This window comes from Mastigoproctus giganteus, chromosome 7, assembly GCF_048544385.1.
Source record: "Mastigoproctus giganteus isolate SK-2022 chromosome 7, ASM4854438v1, whole genome shotgun sequence".
NCBI lineage: Eukaryota > Metazoa > Arthropoda > Arachnida > Uropygi > Thelyphonidae > Mastigoproctus > Mastigoproctus giganteus.
The window spans coordinates 37,438,639-37,462,988 of record NC_143581.1 but is presented as its reverse complement, the minus strand read 5'-3'; the positions used below and the strand labels follow the sequence as shown (position 1 = coordinate 37,462,988).

General features: G+C 38.8%; 1 protein-coding gene across 1 annotated transcript in view; it reads right to left on the bottom strand.

The window, feature by feature from the left end:
• Positions 1–24,350, bottom strand: part of SMC6 (Structural maintenance of chromosomes 6) — a 655,684-nt gene that overhangs the window by 255,480 nt on the left and 375,854 nt on the right. The window contains exon 14 of the mRNA XM_090377619.1: positions 3,156–3,337. Within this exon, the coding sequence (XP_090233745.1) occupies positions 3,156–3,337 (182 nt within the window). The remainder of the gene's footprint in view (positions 1–3,155; positions 3,338–24,350) is intronic.

Here is a 24,350-nt window from a genome sequence, read left to right as displayed (position 1 = left end):
ATGTAACATACCATCACAAAAAAGGGTTATTAAATGTGTGAAATTCCTAGGTGATGCAATTTCTTTGAACACCGGTGTAGAAACGGTAAAAACTGGTAGAAACGGTAAAACCAATAAAACTGCAATGTGCATTTAATAAAAGAAAAGTTTGCTTTATTTGAATTGTTTTTAGGGAACAATTGCAGCAAGTTTTCTGGATGTATATTTTTTCTTCTAATGAAATTTCCAGAAAACATTTCTATTGATAGCGGAGTTTATAAACTTCGAAATCTGGTGTCAAAGGACCTTTGCATGAATATTCATAAAATCATAGAGTGGCATAACAAGGAATTTTTTTTCACACATACACAAAAGGTGCCAATTGCCTAATGTTAATCTACCTGCTTTTTTTGGTTTTAATTAAGAGGTGCGCAAGTATATGTATTACAAAAACATTATATTAAACATGTAAATAATAACAAACTATTTTATAAATGATTATTTTATTAATATATTTAGTAAATTTTTTTATTTGTTATATATTTTATGTAATGAATACAACATATCATATATTATATAATATGTTGTATAAAACATAAGCCGTACTAATATAAATATAAGCTGCACCACAATCAAAAACAATTTGTCATTTATGCAGATGACTTATCTACCACTATGAACCTCCAGACAGGAGCTGGTGGATATTAGGAACCTAGACCCTACTAATCAATACAACTTAAGATGTATCATCCCAATCCCTCTATACACATCTCAGATTTTGTCTTCTGCCCCGAACAATACCATCAAAGTTTTTCTGGGTTTAGAGAACTGGACGCTGAGGTGGTTAAACAGGATCAGCATGCAGCAAATTCAAGGGATATTTTATATGCAAATTTGGATTAGCATTAGCATTAGAGTACAGGCATTTGATGCAAGAAATGCAAGCTTATGCAGCATAAGCCAAAAAAAAAAAAAAAAACCACTTCCACTTCACCCCTCTGTTCGTTCAAAATACTTGTCCAGCCGAGCCTTAAACTTATTTAGGCTATCAACCTCCACGACAAGGGATGGAAGTCTGTTCCACCAACCAACCACCCGCTGGCTAAAGGCAAATTTCCGCACATCTATCCTACATCTGTCTTTCCTCAATTTGAATTTATGCCCTCTCAGGTGATTATTCTGAGCTAGAGGAAGAACCCCATCAGCATTGAGCATGCTCAAACCATTCAAGGCTTTATACATCTCTATCAGATCACCTCGCTGGTGCCTAGTCTCCAGACACTGTAATTTGCAAAACTTAAGCCTTTCTTCAAGTGGCAACTGAAGTTTAACCTTGATAAATGCAAAGTACTGCATATGGGTAGAAGTAAATCCAGAGAAACATACCAACTGTGTGGTACTACACTTAAGGTGGTAGAAAATGAAAAAGACCTGGGAGTAATTGTTCAGTCAGATATGAAGTTTTCTGAGCAATGGAGACAGGCTGCCAGGGCAGGTCATGGGGTTTTGTCAATGATATATAGCAATTTTGCTAGCAGGGAAAAGGAGGTGATTGTCCCTCTGTATAAGGCAATGATCAGGCCACTCCTTGTCTGGAGGCCTCATTTTAGGAAGGATGTAGATTTGCTTGAGCGTGTACAGAAAATGGCAACAAGATTGGTGAGGGTAATGAAGGGATCCTCTTACCAAGAGAGGCTTAAGTTCTGCAAATTGCAGTGGCTGGAGACTAGGCACCTGCGCGGTGATCTGATTGAGGTATACAAGGCCTTGAATGGGTTGAGCACACTGAATTCTGATGGGATCCTTCCACTTGTTCCGATTACGAACCTAAGGGGGCACAAATTCAAATTAAGAAAAGACAGATGTAGAATAGATATGCAGAAATTTGCCTTTAGCCAGCGGATGGTTAATTGCTGGAACAAACTTCCATCTGTCGTTGTGGAAGTTGATAGGTTAAATAAATTTAAGGAAGAACTGGACAAGCATTTGGAGGGAATGGTGTGTTATTATTTATTTATTTTTTTGGTTGATGCTGCATAAGCTCATACACTTGCTTTCTTGCATCAAATGCCACTACTACTACTACTATAATAATAATGTTTTAATTTGTAAAGGATATTCAAAATTATCTGTGAAGTATGCATTGGTAGTTTTTTTTTTTTTTTTTTTAAATTCTGGGAACAGCACCTCTCAGTTTGGCAATTGCATTTCAAAATAAGTTTGTAAACATTCCTTATCAGCAATGGTGAGTGTATTAACTATATATTGTGCCATCTTCTCCATGAATAATCCATGACCATCAAAGGTCTAACTGGTATTATTGTAATGACAATGACCTTCAAATTGCCTTCATTTCAAATGCTGTTTACCAATGAAAATGCATGTGTCAATTATCCTTGAAAGTGTCCCATCTAGCGAGGTAGAAAATATTAAAAGGACACCTATTAAAGTGTTTTTACAAAACATCTGTTTTAGAGAAGTCACCTAACATGTAATTTCTAATATTTGTGGCAAGGAGTGTCCACAACAAGGTGTCTATTAAGGAAGGTTTCATGTACTTAAATATGTTAAGTTCAACATGGATTACCCTGTTTGCACATTACAGCCAAAATAGCTGACGCATTAAAAATTCCCAAGAAGGGATCATTGTGTGTTAAGTGCCTTAATGCCTTACTGAAAACAAAATATTTCTCAACAAAAGCATTTTTAAGGGGATATTTTGATATTATTAATATGAAAGAGTAAAAGGAAACATTTCAAACAGGTAATATTTTAATGAGTTTCCAACTTCTTCCATGAATAAATTCATGATTATAATTCATAAACATTTTAAATAAAAAAAAAATAAAAAAAATCAAATTCCTTTTGATACATTTATCCAAAATCTGGTAATATTTGAAATATTCACACACTGAAATATTTTCTCATTTACTGATCTAGTTATATTCATAAAAATGCCCTTATATTAATAATTTTACAATGGAATTATTTACATCCCTTTCATGGTTACATTCAGATTACTAAAAACCCTAAGACTAATTTTCAATGTGTTCAGTTAATTCAGCACATCCATAAACAAAATTTTAGAGCCATCATTAACACTGTTAACTGTACTTTACACAAGTGCTGATTATTAGAAATGCCTACATTTAGTTATAATAACTAAAATTACTCACCTTAGGATTAAATTTTCCCACTATTATATTTGGTTGTGACCCAGATTTAATGATGGAGCTCATAATGTTACGAAGCACAATTTCATCTCGATGATTATCACAACAAAATGCAGGTAAGAGAAAGTTAATACAATTTTCAATAGCAAGAGCCCATTTAGAATCTTTCAGTTGGATGTAGGTCCCTGTGCATATTAAAAAAAAAATCCTATTGGTTACATCAGGAAAATTTCTAAGATTAATAATGCATACTTTAAAATAAATTAAAGATATATAAAAAGTAGCATCTGAAAAGTGTCCCATTTTTCTTGTCATTCAGAAAATAAATACTTTTATCATTTAGTATTCCTTTATTATTTGATAAACTTAGTACAGTCAAACCTCTTATATCCAAAATAATCAGAACCTACATTGTTTCAGATCACAAAATATTTCTTTTAATAGGTGTAGTTTTCTGGCAACTCGATTATTACTAAAAACAAAGCATTTTGATACTCATTGCTCACTTTGATTAGTTATCCTACTAACAGCCATATAAACAACTATCCATATCACTAGCATATACAAGAGATGGAAAACAATGCTTTTAGTCAATACCATTAACAATGTTTTTGAAAAAACAAAACAAAAAAAAAAAAAAATCTAAAAAATTCATTAAGACAAACAACATACAGTGCTATAAGCTGAACCCATTGCAGTCTGGATAGCAATCAAAAAGTATGAGATGGCAAGGCATGAGTATTTAATTTTTAATTAATTTATTTTATTGCATATTTCAAGACAGCCATATAGTTCAAGATCTACATGGGTTAAATGGCACGTCACAAATATTGCAACTTATATAATGTTAAGTTCTCAATTTCATTTGCCTGTCTACAGTTATAAAAAGTCAGTGAAAAACCCAGCAACCTCTCTCTAAAATTGATTAATTCAACTCCACTTGAAAAACAAATCCCCAAAATCAATTTTATTTTCAATTTACAGACAGTAAATGGAAAATGAAATCAAACTGAGATTTTGTGAAACTAATATCCATGTCATTGGGCAAATGACATTGACTTCACAAGAAGTGGTGATCATAATTGTTTTGATTATCAAATAATTATGGTTGAACGAAACACAGTCATCAGTAACTGAATTAATTCTCTTGAACACGAATAAAGAGGTAAAGCCAAGTTTTGATAGCATCTCCTAATATAATATGCCAACTAATATCATAATGAAAAGAACTTGCCCTTCATTACAGATAAACACTTTAAATGTGAGGAGGATTTATAAAAAAGACTAGTCAAATTATTTCTGTTGATCCAACAGACATCAACAAGAGGACATCCTCTCCTTTTTCTCTTCGTCCAAGTTACAGCTATGACATGATTTTATGAATTGCAAAATAGCCCTAGCACCTTGGGAGTGTTTCTTAACATGATGAGAAACTTGTCAATTTGGCACTGAAGGGACTGTGCTAAGCTCATGGGATAGAAAATTTCTCAGTGTGGTCTGTGCTTGTTAGCAGGAGAGACTGCTTCTGCAGGGATGGGATATACTTAAATAAAAAAGGATGCAAGAATATTTGCTGATGCTATCAAAGTGGTGTTTGGTGGGTCAGAAAACTGATAGCTTGAGGAGATGCACAGAGTAATAGATTAATAGCAGGCAGAGGTGAAAGTGGTTCATGCACTGCTTCAAATGGAATATGCAGCAGCCCCAGTGCTGGACCAAGGTATTTCGGCACCCCATTTACAAAGGATATACAGGGTGATTCACTACCAGTGCGACAAACTTGCAGGAGGTGTAGGGGCACAAAGATGAATCGGAATCACATAGCATTGCAGGGTCCGAAATGCCTTCATCATGTGGTAGAGGACGTTGAATGGGAGGTCGCGTAAACAGCGATCCCGCTGGAAGTCAGCATTTGCAAACCGTTCCTGTTGAAGAAACCAAGTAGCAAATGTCCTCCGGAGTGCATAATCCGCAGGTTCCAATGATTGGACGTGTTGCAGATGGTATGAACTCATTTGGTTTGTTGACAGTATCCTCCATACAGTGGATTGGGAAATTCCCAATCGTTGGCCTATCGCTCGAATACTCATACTCGGATTGCCTTCTGCAAGACGTAGGACATTCTCCTCATTGTCTGGCGTCCTCGTCGTTTGCTCTCGATTCATGGTACTTCTCGTGACACAACCAGTCTCACGTAACCTTCTGTGCACACGTGCGAAAATTGTATGATGAGGAGAACGCCTGTGCGGGAAACGTTCCTGGTACAAGCGTAGAATGGCTCGCCCATTACAGTCCACAGCTCCATACGTGAGGTGCATGTTGGCCAGTTCAACGTTTGAATACTCGTCCATCCTACTGCCTTGGGAACCGGTTCTCAAATGCTGACTTCCAGCGGGATCGCTGTTCACGCGACCTCCTGTTCAACGTCCTCTACCGCATGACGAAGGCATTTCAGACCCTGCAATGCTGTGCGATTCAGATTCGTCTTTGTGCCCCCTACACCTCCTGCAAGTTTGTTGCACTGGTAGTGAATCACCCTGTATATAAATTTTTTTCATGATTTGTAAAATTTGGCACCCTTTACAGAATGGGCCCCGGGCAAGGGCCCTGCTAGTCCGTGCCTTAATCCGGCACTGAGAAGCCCAGAAAACAACGTATTGGGGATTTATACCTGCTGTGGGTTATCATGGAACAAGGAAATACATGGCCTGTGTTAAGGTAACTAAAAGCAAGAACAGGTGCATGTATACTTGCATGTACATCAATGCTAAGAGAATAGTACATAAATTTGATGAATTTGAAGTGATGGTCAAGCCATCAAATGCAGACATTGTCGGGATATCAGACATGGTTTCGCTCAGCCATAAAGGATGTAGAATTTGAACATGGGGAATACAATGTATACAGAAAGGACAGGAGGGGGGGGGGTTATGCTTTTCGTTAAGAATCTAAGGCTCACATAAAATCAAGGAAGGGCATTCAGTTAACAAGGGTGGCAAGTGCAATTTTGAATCAGTTTAGTGTGACATAAACACTGGGAAAACAAAAAGAGTAGGAGTGTTTATAGGCTGTATGACTGTTATGATTATGATGAGTACAACAGATAAGTGAACAGAGAAATAAAGTGGGCCAGTATATCAGAATGTCTTATAATGGGAAATTTTAACACTAGATATTGACTGGAACTTGTGGGTTGGTCACACACACACACACTGATTATTTTTTTTAACAGCAGGTTAGAGAGGCAACAAGAGAGCAATACTTCTGAACTGATTATCAGCGGTGCTGATAATCCTGACCCTGACTTAATGCTAGTGACACTTAATGCACGAAGAATCTGCAGATAAAAGAACCACTAGGTGGCAGTAATCACAGTATACTGATGTGGGATTTACTTAAAGATGTATCTACCATCAAAGATAAGCGTTTTTGCTTTTGTAAAGGAGACAACAGTGGTCACAGACAGTTTTTAAATTCTATACTGTGGGACCAACTATTACTGTTACCAACAGGAAATAACCATAGAAGCCAGTAGAATTTTCATACTTTCATGTAAGACCTAAATGGATGTCAGATGAACTATTGGGACATGTGGCAAAGAAGAAAAATGCATGAGATGCATATAAATTATCAGGTGATAATTTATATCTGGGGTAAGTATAAACTAGTCTGCAATCCAAGCAAGGTTAGGCAAAAAGGCAGATTATGAGAAGTCTCTGGCCAAAAAATGCCAAGAAATGGTTCTTTGCTCCTTTACTTGGCATTTTTCGAATATCAGCAGCAGAAGAAAAACCTGAATCACACTGGTCAACTTGATGTCTATGGTTTAACTGCTGATGATACTTCTCTGGTTGTTTACTAATGACATTAAGAGTAGGAGACCGGCGGAATTACTTGACAAGTACAGGTCACTGATGAAAAAAAGCCGTGAATTAGGGTTGAAATTGAAAGTGTCTGCAATTCTGCCCAGACACGATAGGAGGGAGTATATGATGAGAGCCCTGTCAATCAATTCGGCCCTGGAAAGATTGTGCAGGGCTCAAGGGGTAGAATTTTTTTCAGCCTGGTCTGTACTTGTTAACAGGAGAGACTGCTTCTACAGGGATGGGATACACTTAAATAGAAAGGGTGCAAGAATGTTTGCTGATGCTATCGAGGCAATGTTAGGTGGGTCGGAAAACTGCTAGATTGGGGGGATACAAGGACTAATAGATTAACAGTAGCCACTGGCAGAGGTGAAAGTGATTCTTGCACTGCTTCTATTGGAATGAGCCGCAGCCTGGAAAATAAGATGCAGGATATTTCAGAGACTGCTGGGAATCATTGGGGTACAAGTAAACACATGGGTTGTGTTAGGGTAGCTAAGAAAAAGAACAGGTGCATGTATACTTGTGTGTACACCAATGCTAGGAGTTTAGTAAATAAATTTGATGAATTTGAGGTATTGCTCAAAACATCAAAGGCAGATATTGTGGGGATTTCAGAGACGTGGTGTCACACAGATATAAGAAATGCAGAACTGGAATTTGGGGAGTACAATGTGTACAGAAAGGATAGACAGGATAGGAAGGGAGGAGGGGTTATGCTATTAATTAAGAAACACATAAAATCCAAGGAAGTGAAGCCAGTCGACATCGCTGGACAGTGCAGTGTCGAGTCAGTTTGGTGTGACATAAGCATTGGGAGATCAAAATTGAGAGTAGGAGTGTGCTATAGGCCTAATGACTCTGATGAGTATAATAAGAAACTGTTCGGAGAAATAGAGTGGGCCAGTAAATCAGAGAGTCTTATAATGGGGGATTTTAATTTCCCAGATATTGACTGGAATTTGGGGGCTGGTCACTCACACAGTAGCAAGGCTTTTGTGGATTTATTGGATGATTGTTTTCTACATCAGCATGTTCGGGAGGCAACTAGAGGGAGTAATACTCTTGATTTGATTATCAGTAGTGATTCTTCATGCATTCAGAATCTGCAGATAAATGAACCACTTGGTGGCAGTGATCACAGTGTGCTGAAGTGGGAGTTACTCAAAGAGGTAACTACCATTAGGGGTAAAGGGAAGGGGTATTGCTTTCGTAAAGGCGACTACAATGGACTGAGACAGTATTTAAATTCTATACAGTGGGATCAACTGATGATATTGCCAACAGCAAATTCAAAATGGGAAGCATTCAAAGAACTTATCGTGGAAGCTACTAGGCTTTACATACCAACTAAGAAATATTGTTCAAGGTTTAGGCCTAAATGGTTGTCAGATGAACTAATGAGGCATATGGCAGAGAAGAAAAATGCATGGGATACATACAAATTAACACGTGACACGGATGCCTATGATAGATACAAGTTGATCTGTAACCAAGTTACAAAGGAGGTTAGGCAGGCGAAGGCAGATTACGAGAGATCCTTGGCAAGGGATGCGAAGAAAAACAGCAAAGAGTTCTTTACTTATGTAAACTCTAGAAGGAAGGGGATGAATCAGATTGGTCCACTTGAGATCGATGGGTCAACTGTTGATGACCCTGCTCGGGTAGCTAACAAACTAAATGAATATTTTGCATCGACATTCACACATGAGGAGTTATTCAGCGAGGGGAATGCCAGAGGTGTATTCAACTCTAGCAGTAAGCTAGAGAATCTTGTAATAACTGAGAGCAAAGTGGAGGAGAAATTGTTGAAGATAAACACAAGAAAGGCACCTGGGGTGGATGGGATCTATCCAGTTATATTAAAGGAGGCAGCAAAGGAGGTAAGCAAACCCTTAGCCATAATTATGAGAGCTTCCTTGGACTCAGGGGAGGTACCCATTGACTGGAGATGTGCAAATGTGACCCCAATTCACAAAGGGGGATCAAAGGCTGACACAAGTAATTATAGACCTGTGAGTTTAACTTCTGTTCCCGGAAAATTAATGGAGGCACTGGTGAAAGAAGCACTGCAGGATCATCTAGACAAGACTTCAGTTATAGCTAGGACACAGCATGGTTTTGTTAAGGGGAAGTCTTGCCTGACCAATTTGATTGGATACTATGATGCAGTCACAAAAGAACTGGATGCAGGGAATAACTTTGATATTATATACTTGGATCTTAGAAAGGCTTTTGATACTGTTGCACATGGAAGACTGCTGCACAAATTGGAGCAGTGTGGCATTGGAGGCAAGTTGCTGCTATGGATAAAGGGGTGGTTGAGGGGGAGAAGACAGAGAGTGGTAATCAATGGACACTGCTCATCGTGGACTAATGTTATTAGTGGAGTCCCTCAGGGTTCAGTATTGGGGCCTTTATTGTTTTCTGTATTTATAAATGATATTGATGATGGTATATCAGGCTTAATGTCCAAGTTTGCAGACGATACAAAGGTTGGCAGGGTTGTCAAGGACACTACTGACACTATGCTGCTGCAACAGGATTTGGAAAGGTTGAGCAGATGGGCTTCGAGGTGGCAAATGAAGTTTAACATTGACAAATGTAAAGTACTACATATGGGAAACAGCAACCCCAGAGCAACGTATCAACTCTGTGGTACTACACTGACAGTGGTAGAGAATGAAAGGGACCTGGGGGTGGTGGTGCAGGCAGATATGAAGTTCTCTGAGCAGTGCAGACGAGCTGCAAGAGTAGCTCATGGTGTATTGTCAATGATATATAGAAATTTTTCTAGCAGGGATAAGGAGGTGATTATTCCCTTGTATAAGGCAATGGTCAGGCCACACCTAGAGTACTGTATACAGGCCTGGAGGCCTCATTTCAGGAAGGATGTAGAGCTGCTGGAACGAGTACAGAGAAGGGCAACTAGATTGGTGAATGGGACAAAGGGGTTCTCTTACGAAGAAAGGCTTAAGTTTTGCAAATTACAGTGTCTGGAAACTAGGCACCAGCGGGGTGATCTGATAGAGGTGTACAAAGCCTTGAATGGTTTGAGCATGCTCAATGCTGATGGGATTCTTCCTCTAGCTCAGAAAAATCACCTGAGAGGGCATAAATTCAAATTGAGGAAAGACAGATGTAGGATAGATGTGCGGAAATTTGCCTTTAGCCAGCGGGTGGTTGGTGGGTGGAACAGACTTCCATCCCTTGTCGTGGAAGTTGATAGCCTAAATAAGTTTAAGGCTCAGCTGGACAGGTATTTCGAACGAACAGAGGGGTGAAGTGGAAGTGGTTATTTTTATTTATTTATGTTACTTTTTTTTTTTTTTTTGGCTGATGCTGCATAAGCTTGCTTTCTTGCATCAAATGCCTCTACTAATGCTAATGCTAATGCTAGACAGGCTGAATAGGTACTCTGAATCTACATTTGCAACACATGAAGAATTCTTTAGAGGCAGGATGCCAGAAGTTTATCAAACTCTAAGAGGAAGTTAAATGATTTTGTGATCATTTTAACTCCATCTATCTTAATGAGATTCTATCTCAATTATATTAATGGAGGCAGCAAAAGAGGTAAGCAAAAACACTTAGCCATAATTACGAGAGCATCTTTGGATTCGTGGGAAGTCCCTGTGGAATGAAATATGCAAATGTATCCTCAATTGGAAATCGGGGGATCAAAGGGTGACATGAGTAATTACAGACCTGTGAGCTTAACTTCTGCTCCAGGGAAAATAATGGAATCACTGGTTAGAGTAGTAATGCAGGGAAAATAATGGAATCACTGGCTAAAGAAGTGATGCAGTTAAAGAAGTAATGCTAGGCAGGATTGAAGTTATATTTCAGTTACAGTATGGGTTTGTTAAGGGGAGACCTTGTCTGACCAATTTCATTGGGTACTACACTGCTCAAAAAAATTAACAGAACAATGTTTTTCATGAATATTTTTGCCAAAGGCAAATATTTAATATAATAGGCATTCTGGCATGCAAATCCTGAGTATCCAATAAAAATCGATCTACCAACTCACAGAAATGCACACTATGCAAATTATTCATGCCTTTAAAAAGACTGGTTGCAAACAATCACTTAATTCCCCTTTTTTTTTGCTTGCTCAGTGGGATAGCCACAGGTCCAGTACTTAGGATGGCAAGTCATCATTGTTTAGATGATTAGTTGAGATGGTGGGCCGCTGGATGACTTGAAGCCAGGCAGTCACATGGGGCACGTTGCCTTAATGCGTTATGCAGTGTTGTCTTGGCACTATGGAAGCAGTTTCGGGAACCATTACAAAAAGAGCTGGCCAAGATCATACGAGGGCTACATCAACCAAACCACAACAGAGCTCGTCGAAACTGGCCATAACTTGGAGCCCTGACAAATGGGGTACAGTTCTGTTCTCTGATGAGTCCTGTTTTAGACTACAAACATATTCTAGATGTTATTTCATCTGCAGACAACAAGGAATGAAGTACCATCCTTCCAACAACAGAGAAATGTACATGCCCCTCCATGTTTTTGACAGGTGTAGCACAACTGCAGAGTTATGGCACCATTATGGCAGTTATAGTTATGCACAGATGCTTAAACCTTTTGTGTAACTTTTTAAGGGTAAAGTTGGCCGAGATTTTCTTTTCATGAAGAACAATGCCACTGCACATTGAGCTCAAATGGTGGAGGAATATCTTGAAACTGAAGATATCCAATTACTGCCATGACCAGTATGATCATAGACTTAAATCTGATTGAACATGCATGGTATGCCCTTGGGGGTCACATTACATGATGACAGCTGCTGACTCAGTCACTTTAGAATTAGCACTATTTCAGCACTAGAATTTCAGCAATTAGCACTAGAATTAGCACCGCTCCAATTTCACCCCTCCATTCATTCCAAATACCTGTCCAGTTCACCCTTAAATTTATTTAGACTATCAACTTCCACAACAAAGGATGGAAGTCTGTTCCACCAGCCAACTACCCGCTGGCTAAAGGCAAACTTCCACACATCTATCCTACATCTGCCTTTCCTCAATTTGAATTTATGCCATCTCAGGTGATTATTCTGAGCAAGAGGAAGAATCCCATCAGCATTGACCATGCTCAAACCATTCAAGGCTTTATACACCTCAATCAGATCAACTTGCCGGTGCCTATTCTCCAGACACCGTAATTTGAAAAACTTAAGCCTTTCTTCATAAGAGTAACCCTTTGTTCCATTCATAATCTTGTTGCCCTTCTCCGTACTCGTTCCAACAGCTCTATATCCTTCTTAATGAGGCCTACAGACCTGTATACAGTACTAAAGGTGTGGCCTAACCATTGTCTTATATAAGGGAATAATCACCTCCTTATCCCTGCATTAAAAATTCCTGTATATCACTGACAAGACCCCTTGAGCTACTCTTGCAGCGCGTTTGCACTGGTCAGAGAACTTCATATCTGCGTGTAGTACTACAGAGTTTATACATTGCTCTGGGTTTGCTGTTTCCCATATGTAGTACTTTACATTTGTCAATGTTAAACTTCATTTTCCACCTCTCAGCCAATATGCTGAACCTTTCCAGATCCTGTTGCAGCAGCATAGCATCAGTAGTGCCCTTAACAACCCTGCCAACCTTTGTATCATCTGCAAACTTGGACATTAAGCTTGATATACCATAATCAATATAATTTATAAATTAAGCTTGATATACCATCATCAATATGGGGGCAGTTGTCCTCTGACTCACAGCCTTATAAAATGCACTGTTTGCTTGATGTTTGCAGAGCAATCGGGTACGGGACATGATACTGCCAAGGGGGATGTCTTTGTGTGCGCGCGATGCAAGGAGTGTATCGATATCAGGCAACAACTCAGCGTTCTTGTGGGCCTATATGAGAGCTTGAAGGACAGGGTGGATGCCCTCGAAGAAACTAAATTGAGGGGCCCATCAAGCTCTCAGCTGCCCCCATCAACGCCAGAGCTTGCACTTGGGCATCGCGTGACACAGAGGCAACCCCCAAGGCAGAATGCGCTGCTCCCGAAGGAACTAGTAGTTGTTGGTGACTCTTATTGTCAGGGAAACGGGGAACATGCTTTGTAAAAAAGATAGGTGGAACAGGACCAGGGTATGTCTGCCAGGGGCAAAGGTTGATGACGTTGTAGAGAGAATATCATCTTTTAAGGGCACAAAAGGTGATATAGTTGTACATGTTGGCACTAATAATATTAAGAGTAGGAGACCGGCAGAATTACTTAACAAGTACAGGTCACTGTTCAACAAAAGCCGAGAATTAGGGTTGAATTTGAAAGTGTCTGCAATTCTGCCCAGACACAATAGGAGGGAGTATATGATGAGAGCCTTGTCGATCAATTCGGCCCTGGAAAGATTGTACAAGGCTCAAGGGGTAGAATTTTTTTCAGCCTGGACTGTACTTGTTAACAGGAGAGATTGCTTCTACAGGGATGGGATACACTTAAATAGAAAGGGTGCAAGAATATTTGCTGATGCTATCGAGGCAGTGTTAGGTGGGTCGGAAAACTGCTAGCTTGGGGGGGAGACAAAGACCAATAGATTGACAGTAGCCACTGGCAGAGGTGAAAGAGATTCTTGCACTGCTTCTATTAGAATGAGCAGAAGCCTGAAAAACAAGATGCATGGTATTTCAGAGACTGCTGGGAGCCATTGCGGTACAAGTAAACACATGGGTTGTGTTAGGGTAGCTAAGAATAGAAACAGGTGCAGGAATACTTGCGTGTACACCAATGCTAGGAGTTTAGTAAATAAATTTGATGAATTTGAGGTATTGCTCAAAACATCAAAGGCAGATATTGTTGGGATATCAGAGACGTGGTGTCACACAGATATAAGGGATGCAGAACTGCAATTTGGGGAGTACAACGTCTACAGAAAGGATAGACAGGATAGGAAGGGGGAGGGGTTATTCTATTAGTTAAGAAACATAAAAACCAAGGAAGTGAAGCCAGTCGACATCGCTGGACAGTGCAGTGTTGAGTCAGTTTAGTGTGACATAAGCATTGGGAGATCAAAATTGAGAGTAGGAGTGTGCTATAGGCCTGACTCTGATGAGTATAATAAGGAACTGTACAGGGAAATAGAGTGGGCCAGTAAATCAGAGAGTCTTATAATGGGAGATTTTAATTTCCCAGATATTGACTGGAATTTGGGGGCTGGTTACTCACACACTAGCAGGGCTTTTGTGGATTTATTGGATGATTGTTTTCTACATCAGCATGTTCGGGAGGCAACTAGAGGGAGTAATACTCTTGATTTGATTATCAGCAGTGATTCTTCATGCATTAAGAATCTGCAGATAAATGAACCACTAGGTGACAGTGATCACAGTGTGCTGAAGTGGGATTTACTCAAAGAGGTAACTACCATTAGGGGTAAAGGGAAGGGTTATTGCTTCCGTAAAGGCAACTACGATGGACTGAAACAGTATTTAAATTCTATACAGTGGGACCAACTGATGATGTTACCAACAGCAAATTCAAAATGGGAAGCATTCAAAGAACTTATCTTGGAAGCTACTAGGCTTTACATACCAACTAAGAAATATTGTTCAAGGTTTAGGCCAAAATGGATGTCAGATGAACTAATGAGGCATATGGCAGAGAAGAAAAATGCATGGGATACTTACAAATTAACACATGACACAGAAGCCTATGATAGATACAAGTTGATATGCAACCAAGTTACAAAGGAGGTTAGGCAGGCGAAGGAAGATTACGAGAAATCCTTGGCAAGGGATGCAAAGAAAAACAGCAAAGAGTTCTTTACTTATGTAAACTCTAGAAGGAAGGGGATGAAACAGATTGGTCCACAGAGAGTCTGAGTGGTGTGTATGTGGGGGCATTGTCAAGGCCACATTATGTTAAGGATCCGGGTATATTCTTACCATTTGTTCTCCATATCAAAAAATTTCATTATTTCACTTTTTCTTACAACTGAATACCTCCTGAATTATCAAACTAACAGAGCAAACGTATCTGCAAAAAGATCTAAACCTCCCAAACACTTCTTAGTTTATTTCACAAATATAGGTGGTCTCAGTTCTAATAGTGATGTCCATTTCCACTTAGTCTGCCAAACTCTGCATACTTTTTCTGACAGAATCTCAGATATCAGTTGATTCAACAACCTCATCTCAGTTGCCCAAATTATTTGCTTTATGATTCCTTTTGCCTCAAAGGTGGTACTTGTGCATATGTCCATTCCGATATTCCGTGCCAGAGACTTCATAATTAGGAAACTCCTCTTTTCGTTCTTCTCTGGCTTAAAATCTCTCTACCTCATTCTGTCAAATTCATCTGTTGTCTCTACCATTCTCCCAACGATCACTTGGAACTCTTTGACTTCCTCTCTTTGCAAATTGACTTTCTCCAGTCCAACTTTCCTAACAGTGAGGTAATTTTCCTTGGTGATTTTAATGTTCACAACTCCAGCTGGTCGAGATGCCGAGGCTTTTGCAATTACTAATGATCTTGCACAGATTGTTCATTTACCTACCAGAATACTGGCTAATCCTAACCATACAGCAAGCACACTTGTTCTTTTTCTCATAAACAACCCTTCTAAGTATATGGTGGAAGTGAGTGGTCCATTAGGCACCTCAGATCACAACTTGGTGATTGCCTTTTCTCCAATAGAGCCTTTATCTCATGGCTATTCCCAACCTCGTGTTGTTAGGCATTAAAATAATGCAAAAGGATAACCTGCGAGATTTCTTTTCTTCTTTTCCTTGGTCAGATTATTGTTTCAAAATTCCAGACATCAACTTTTGCGCAGATCTTTTCAACGAATTCTTTATTCCACACACTACCTTAAAATCTCATCCTTTATCTAAACCTTGGTTTTCCTATAAATGTGCTAAGGTTGTTCAAGAAAAGAATGTTGCATATCGAAATTGGCTTGTTTCCAATTCTTCAGTTTCATTTTCTGCCAAACCAAAGCTCACAACAATTGTAATGTAGTTATTAATTAGTCCAAACTAGAGTTTGACAAGAACAGGCTAAGAGTAGAAAACTTGCTTCTTGCCCTAATGGTAGCCAAGCATTCTGCTCTCTTGCCAAAGTTATTGGCCACAACTTTTGCCCATCTCTGCTCCCACCTTTGTCAAAACCAGATGGTTTTATTGTCACATCAGCCAAGGATAAAGCTGACCTGCTAGCATCTCATTTTTCTTCCAACTCATGTAAGCTATCTAGAAACCTTCCATCTGATCAACGATCACCAGTATGGATTCCATCAGTGTCGATCCACTGGTGATATTCTGGCTTATATTACCCATTTATGGACAAACTGAATGGAAAAGTTTGGTGAAACACAAGGAGTTGCTCCTGACATCTCAAAGGCTTTCAATCATGTTTTGCATAAAGGGCTTTTAAACAAGCTTCCATCTTATGGATTGCCAACTGTTTTTTGTAATTGGTTATCCAGTTTTCTTTCTGATCGCTTACTGAGGGTGATGGTAGATGGCTCTTTGTCTTCTAACTTCTCCACTAATGCCGGTGTCCCCCCCAAGGTTCAGTTCTTTTCCCCAATCTTTTCCTCTTCTATATTAATGACCTTCTTCCATTGATAAGAAATTCTAACCATAATTTTGCTGACGATAAAACATTGCATTCCACTTTCCAGTTTGAGAAACACCTTGCCCAGCTCAATTAGCGTCAACTTCTCAAATATCCGCTACCAATTCCTTAAATGCCATTCTCCAGGTAATTCTCCAGTGGGGTAAAGACAACTTAGTTGATTTAAATCCTTCTAAAACTCAGTTCTGTCTGATATCTCGCAAAAAGGATTCTTCTGCTCATGTTCTTATCTTTGGTGACACTCTGATTTCTAAGCAAAATGATATATCTCTTTTGGGATTACCCTGACTTCTAAGCTGTCTTGGCACAAGCACATTACAAATATTGCTTCCTCTGCATCTAAAAAACTTGGTTTTCTCTTTCCCTTTCGGTGTTACTTTTCTTCCAAACAGTTGTGTATAACACTCTGTATAAATTGCAAAGTCGCCCTACAATGGAATATTGTTCCCACATCTGAGGCGGTGCCCCCAAAACCTCTCTCAAGCTTCTAGATTCCATTCAGAAGAGGGCAGTTAAGTTAATTAATGACTCATCCCTAACAGTCTCTCTCAATTCACTGTCTCATAGAAATACCTTCACTGCTGCATGCCTTTTCTACAGATACTTCCAAAGGGGCACTATTCTCCTGAATTGGCTTTTATAATTCCCATTCTCTCTCTCTCTTTCAAAACAGTCTGAACACAGTCCGCCACCAGCCACCATCCATTTACTGTCCATCTTCAAACTCACAGAACCAACTTTACATCTTCCTCGTTCATTCATTAAACTGATATTTTCTGGAACAACCTTCCTTCATACATATTTCCTGAAAATTATAGTTTACAGAAGTTCAAATCTAATGTCAACAAATATCTTCTTTCATCTTCTCAACCCCAACACATGCACAGTTGTTTGTTTGTTTGTTTGTTATTTGGTTTTTAGGAGCATTAGCAACTAAGGCCATATTGCTCCGGGATATGCGGTGGTCATTCCCTTGACCTTTCCACATCCTCCGTATTTGGTGGTGACAGGCTCGAACCCCGGTCTAATCAAGAAGCGTGCGCTACGCACTGCTGCTCCTTCCCACCTGGCTACGGAGGCGCCCACACATGCACAGTACTAGGCACCATAGATTCTAATACTTCTCATGTGTGTGTGTGTGGGGGGGGACACCTCTGTAGCCAGATGGGCAGGAGCAGTAGTGCGTAGCACACGCTTTTTGATTAAACTGAGGTTCAAGCCTGTGACCACCAAAGTCAGGGAATGACCACCGCATTTCCCTAGAGCAATATGGCCTTAGTTGCTAATTCTCCTAAAATCCAAATAACAACAACTTCTCACGTTTGGGATTTTCATTAAAAAAAAAAAAAAAAGAAGCTAGATGGAGGAATGCAAACCCTTTCCCAGTTCACCTTGGTGGAGTTACTTAATTATAGTCACTTTTTTCAAGAGATTTGTCGATTTTGTTAAAGCTGCCTTTGGGTGACGAAACATTTGCTAGATAGGGCAACCTGCCTCTTTATTGTGGGGACAGTAACTCATGGAGGGTGTGGAGATGCCATCCCAGTCGCAAGGCCAAATGGTTGTTCTATCAAAAGTCTTTGATATTTGGAGGATTTTGTTCTATCTGTTATTATTAACTAATGTTGTAAGATGTATAACATTTACTAACAAAATAGCAGGATAAGTGCAAGATAAATACTGTGCAAGATAAATACTGAGAACTAGATGCATATGGGCAAAAACCAAAGTAACATCTAGGATAAAGGCTCCTTTAAATGTCAAATGACACAGGAATATGGCTGTACTACCAAGACACTCATTACCATATGCTTCATTCATCTCTTTAATTGTTTCTGATGCATTTTAGACCTGTCTGACTCAATAACAAATCACACATTGCTGTCTAATCTGTATGTCCGACATGATATCTGCTTCAAAACGATCGTCACTGACAATTGACTAAAAAAAAACTTTGTGCAACACTTATGAACTCAACTGCTACAGGCATTCTGTTTGTCGCTCTGGGGATACTGCCCTTCGAGTAGGCTGTTTGGAGTTTGGATTTTATTGGCACATTAGCAACTAAGGCTATAATGACGAGTAGGCTGTAAGGTCATGTATCTGGAAGTTTGCCAGGAGGAGTGGCTGTCGTTTTTGTCACATGTCAACTACTTATGGGAAAAGGTGAAGTGGATATATGCCAAGCTTCAGCATGTCATCCGTGTGGATTGGGGCATTGAGGGAAGCACCTTCCGCCTCCTTTATGATAACATCTTTATCCAAATACTGGCATGCACAGCTGGAGCTTGGGGAGGGAGAGTCAAGAACTCTTGTGTCCACTGGATCCTTCTCTCAGAGGCCTGCTCTTCTGAGTATAACCAGGGCCTGCAGAACAGTGGCTACTGGTGCCTTATATGTATTAGCCAGAAAATTGCCAGCTGATCTGCAGATAACTCAGCCCCATCTAAGATACTGCTTGAGAGGAGTTCCCAGACTGGTGTTCAGTGTCCAGTCATGCCCAGTTGGGCTGGTGAATGAAGCCAAGCCATTCACCAGCACAACACACATTACAATAAAGCAGAGGCAGATCAATGGTGAATTGAAGGCCACATGGTAGAATCAGTGGAATCATTCTGAGAAAGGCAGTCATTGCCCCTGGCAAGTCTGCCAGGGGGAAAAGGTCAATGACATTATAGAGCAGATAACACCTTTTAAGTGCACAAAAGGTGATATTGTTGTACACGTTGGCACTAATGATATTAAGAGTAGGAGACTGGCAGAATTACTTAACGTCCAGGTCAATGTTGAAAAAAAGCCATGAGTTACGGTTGAATTTGAAAGTGTCTGCAATTCTGCCCAGATAGGGCAGATATGAGGGAGTATATGATGAGAAATCAACCCTGGAGAGATTGTGCAGAATTTTTCCCGGCCTGGTCTGTGCTTGTTAACAGGAGAGACTGCTCCTACAGGGATGGGATACACTTAAATAGAAACAATAAAAGAATATTTTCTGATGCTATCGAAGCAGTGCTAGGTGGGTCAGAACACTGCTAGCTTGGTAGGGGGGAGGAAATACCCGGACTTATAGATTAACAGTAACCGCTGGAAGAAGTGAAAGTGATTCTTGCACTGCTTCTATTGGAATGAGCAGCAGCCAGGAAAACAAGGTGCAGGGGATTTCAGAGACTGTGGGAGTCACTGCAGAACAAGTAAATACATGGGCTGTGTTGGGGTAGCTAAGAATACGAACAGGTCATGTATACTTGCATATACACCAATGTTAGGAGTTTAGTAAATAAATGTGATGTCTTATAATGGGGAATTTTAATTTCCCAGATACTGACTGGAATTTGTGGGTTGGTCACACACACACACACACACACACACACACACACACACACACACACACACACACACACACACACACACTAGCAAGGCTTTTGTGGATGATTATTTTCTACAGTAACATGTTTGGAAGTCTACTAGAGGGAGTAATACTCTTGAACTGATTATAAGTAGTGATTCTTCATGAATTAAGAAACTGCAGATAAAGGAACCACTAGGTGGCAGTGATCACAGTGTGCTGTGGGATTTACTCAAAGAGGAAACTACCATCAGGGGTAAATGGAAGGGAAATCGCTAATTCTCCCTTACAATGGAATATGGCTTCCACATGTGAGGTGGTGTCCCCATAACCTCTCTCAGGCTTCTAGACCCCATTCAAAAGAGAGCAGTCAGTCGGGTTAATTGATGACCCAACTCTAACAAAGTCTCTCCACTCTATCTCATAAATGTTCTGTTTCTCTTGCATATCTTTTCTATACATACTTCCATGGACACTGTTCTGAATTGTCTTCTATAATTTCTCCTTCTCTCTTCCAACCAGTCCATCAGGTGCTGTAACTATTCAGCATTCTTTTGCTGTCCAACTGCAAACTCAAAAAGCAACTTTTCTTCTTCCTCATTTATTATTTCAACTTCTGATTTGTGAAAAAAACTTTCCATTTTCTGAAAATTTACAATGTACAGAAATTTGAGTCTAATGTCAACAAGTTTCTTCTTTCAACTTTTAAAACTTGCAAAGTACTAAGTACTACAGTTTCTGCTCCTTTTTATGCTTGTGGTTTTCATAAAAAAAAAAAAAAAAAAAACACCCTCCCCCAACATTCCTGTGTGACAGATTACTATTTGTACATTAAAAATGGAGGTTAAGGATATTAATGTATTATATTTTATATACTATCATCTGTTATACTGTTTCTGCAAAACTTTAAGCTGGAATTTTTGCTCTATTACTATTTGTGATTACATCTGTGCTGTTATATCTCTGCAGTAAATACCTTCTCCTTGTAAATTACTGACTACTAGAATTAACTTATGGTTGTGATTTCACACATTGGCCTAGAAGGTTGCACAGTTCTCCCACAGACTTTTTATCCAGCATACATACCAGGCAAACAAATCTTATAAGAGATGCAATTTACAAGCATAATACACTGAAGGCTAGAGCCACTACTTGTTTAGGATTTAAATATGAAATGTTTGAGTTCTAGGTTTTGTCGAAAAAATAAATAAAATTTCCATTCAAATTTGAAGCTAATATGAGCTAAAACATAATAATATATTACTGTATATTATCATGGTTTTTTTTTTAGAATGCATAACTTATAAACCATTGAATACCTGTATCATGTAGCACAATGCCAAACCAGCATTGCACAACCTTTCTTACTTGCAACACAATATTTTACCATTGTTTATTTGACTCCAGCCTATTATACTGATTCTTTTTTACATCTGGTTTTTCTCATTAATTTTTTCAAATCATTGCACAAATTTTTAAATACATGCATTTATTTGTAAATCTCAGGAAAAATTGAGTATGCAACTTGATTTGGGGTATTAATTATTATTTCACCAAAATAACTATAAACAAGGTGGCAACTTTACTGATGTCTTATAACCTTAGTTTCTGCTTTGTGCAAAACAATTTTTCATAATGTTGCACACATGAGCTACTGGCCACATCAAGAATTTCAGAATACAGCACTGGAGAGAACCACACTTTTGATCTTTTCAACATCCAGATGCTAACCAATCCAGATGATGATACACGTCAGCATAGAAAGTATTATAAGGAAGAATAAATGCATCACAGTTCTAATTTCATGCCAATCACACTATGATGAGAAAAATACCGATGAAAATAAAAATATAAATTTACTGTGAAAATCTATATCTTAAAACATAAATACAGGTGACCTCCGCTTAACGCTGATAATTCGTTCTGGAAAAACAGAGCGCTAAGTGAATCAGCGCTAACCGAGCTCCACATTCCCATAAAGTAACATATGTATTTGTAAGTTGCGGTCGGTGCCATAGGATATTTCCTAATCAATAATAAACGGTAGTGAAAAGATGCACAAATGTCGGTCAAAATATTTAATGTTCAAATATTTGTACATATAAAATATTGTGCATTACATACGTATATAATTATGTGGTAACTACTTGCGTATCAAAATTAAACTTAAAATTCCAATTAAAATCATGAATTTAATTTATCTAAATTAATTTTAAATGATTTAATTTAATTGATGAATTTAATCATGAAAAATGTGTCGATTTTGGGTTGAACTTTGGCCCTCTTCTAAATGAACTAAAAGGGGTATTAATTTTAAATTCCCCGCAGCGTTACCACCCAACAATAAAGTCACCCGAACCTTCACCGCTTTGAAACCTGGCATGTTTTTTCCTTCTTTCAATATGAAACTTCTTTTAGGCATTAATAGCAATAATATCAACTTTGTTACTCATGAGCATGCGTGTGTGCATGTATTTTATAATATACAGTAAAAACTGGTTATAGTGATCAAGTTTGCAAACTGAATTTTGATTCTAATAAGCAAAAAACAAAGAATATTATCCATAGGCTATAAAAATAAAGATACAAAGCACAAGTTTACACTTTATTACCAATTAAATGATGCGTGACAATCGGAAGAATAAAACAGAAAAATAAAAATAAATTGTACTTACGTACAAAGCTTATTAATTAATATACATATTAATTAAACATAACACTTAATATATGATTATGATTTTAAATAATCACTTATTTTAGATTGTTTAAATTATCATTACAAAGTCTATTATATATTTTTCAATACTATCAGTAGTGATTCTTCATGCATTAAAAATCTGAAGATAAAGGAACCACTAGGTAGCAGTGGTTCCTTTATCTTCAGATCACAGTGTGCTGAAGTGGGATTTACTCAAAGAGGTAACTACTATCAGCGGTAAAGGGAAGGGCTTTTGCTTTCATAAAAGTGACTACAGTGGTCTGAGACAGTATTTAAATTCTATATGGTGGGACCAACTGATGATGTGACCAACAGCAAATTCAAAATGGGAAGCATTCAGAGAATTAATCTTGGAAGCTACTAGGCTTTTCATACCAACTAAGAAATACTGTTCAAGGTTTAGGGATAAATGGATATAAGATGAACTAATGAGACATGTGCTAGAGAAGAAAAATGCATGGGATAGATACAAATCAACAGGTCACACGGAAGCCTATGATAGATATAAGCTGGTCTGAAACTAAGTCACAAAGGAAGTCAGGCAGGCAAGGGCAGATGATGAGAAATCTTTGGGGCGAAGGATGCAAAAAAAAACCAGCAAAGAGTTCTTTACTTATGTAAACTCAAAAAGGAGGGGATAAATAAGATTGGTCCACTTCAGTTCGATGGTTGAACTGTTGATGATCCTGCTCAGGTAGATAACAAACTAAATGAGTATTTTGCATCTATATTCACACATGAGGAGTTATTCAGGAAGGGGAATGCGCGAGAGGTGAATTAAACTCTAGCAATGAACTAGATGATTTTGTAATAACTGAGAGCAAAGTGGAGAAGAAATTGTTGAAGATAAACATAAGGAAGACACCTGGGGTGTATGGGATCTATCCAGTCATATTAAAGGAGGCAGCAAAGGAAGTAAGCAAATCTTTATCCATAATTATGAGAGCTTCTTGGAAGTATGTGTGTTCTGTGATTCAGGACTCAGGGGAAGTATCCATGCACTGGAGTTGTGCAAATGTGACCCGAATTCACAGACCTGTTAGTTTAACTTCTGTTCAGGGGAAATTAATGGAGGCACTGATTAAAGCAGCACTGTAGGATCGTCTAGACAAGACTTCAGTTACAGCTCGGACACAGCATGGTTTTGTTAAGGGGAAGTCATGTCTGACTAATATGATTGGATACTATGATGTGGTCACAAAGGAACTGGATGCATGGAATAACTTTGATATCATATATTTGGATCTTAGAAAGGCTTTTTATGCTGTTGCACATGGAAGACTGCTGCACAAATTGGAGCACTGTGGCATTGGAGGAAAATTGCTGCTATGGATAAAGGGATCGTTGAGTGGTAATCAATGGACACTGCCCTTTTGGACTAAAGTTATTAGTGGAATCCCTCAGGGTTCGGTGTTGGGTCCACTGTTGTTTTCTGTATTTATAAATGATATTGATGATGGTATATCAGGCTTAATGTCCAAGTTTGCGGATGATACGAGATTGGCAGGGTTGTGAAGGACATGATGAGTGTACGCTGCTGCAACATGATCTAGAAAAGTTGGGCAAACAGGCTGAGAAGTGACAACTGAAGTTTAACATTGACAAATGCAAAGTACTGCATATGGGTAGCAATAACCCAAGAGAAATGTAGTACCATTTCTCTTGG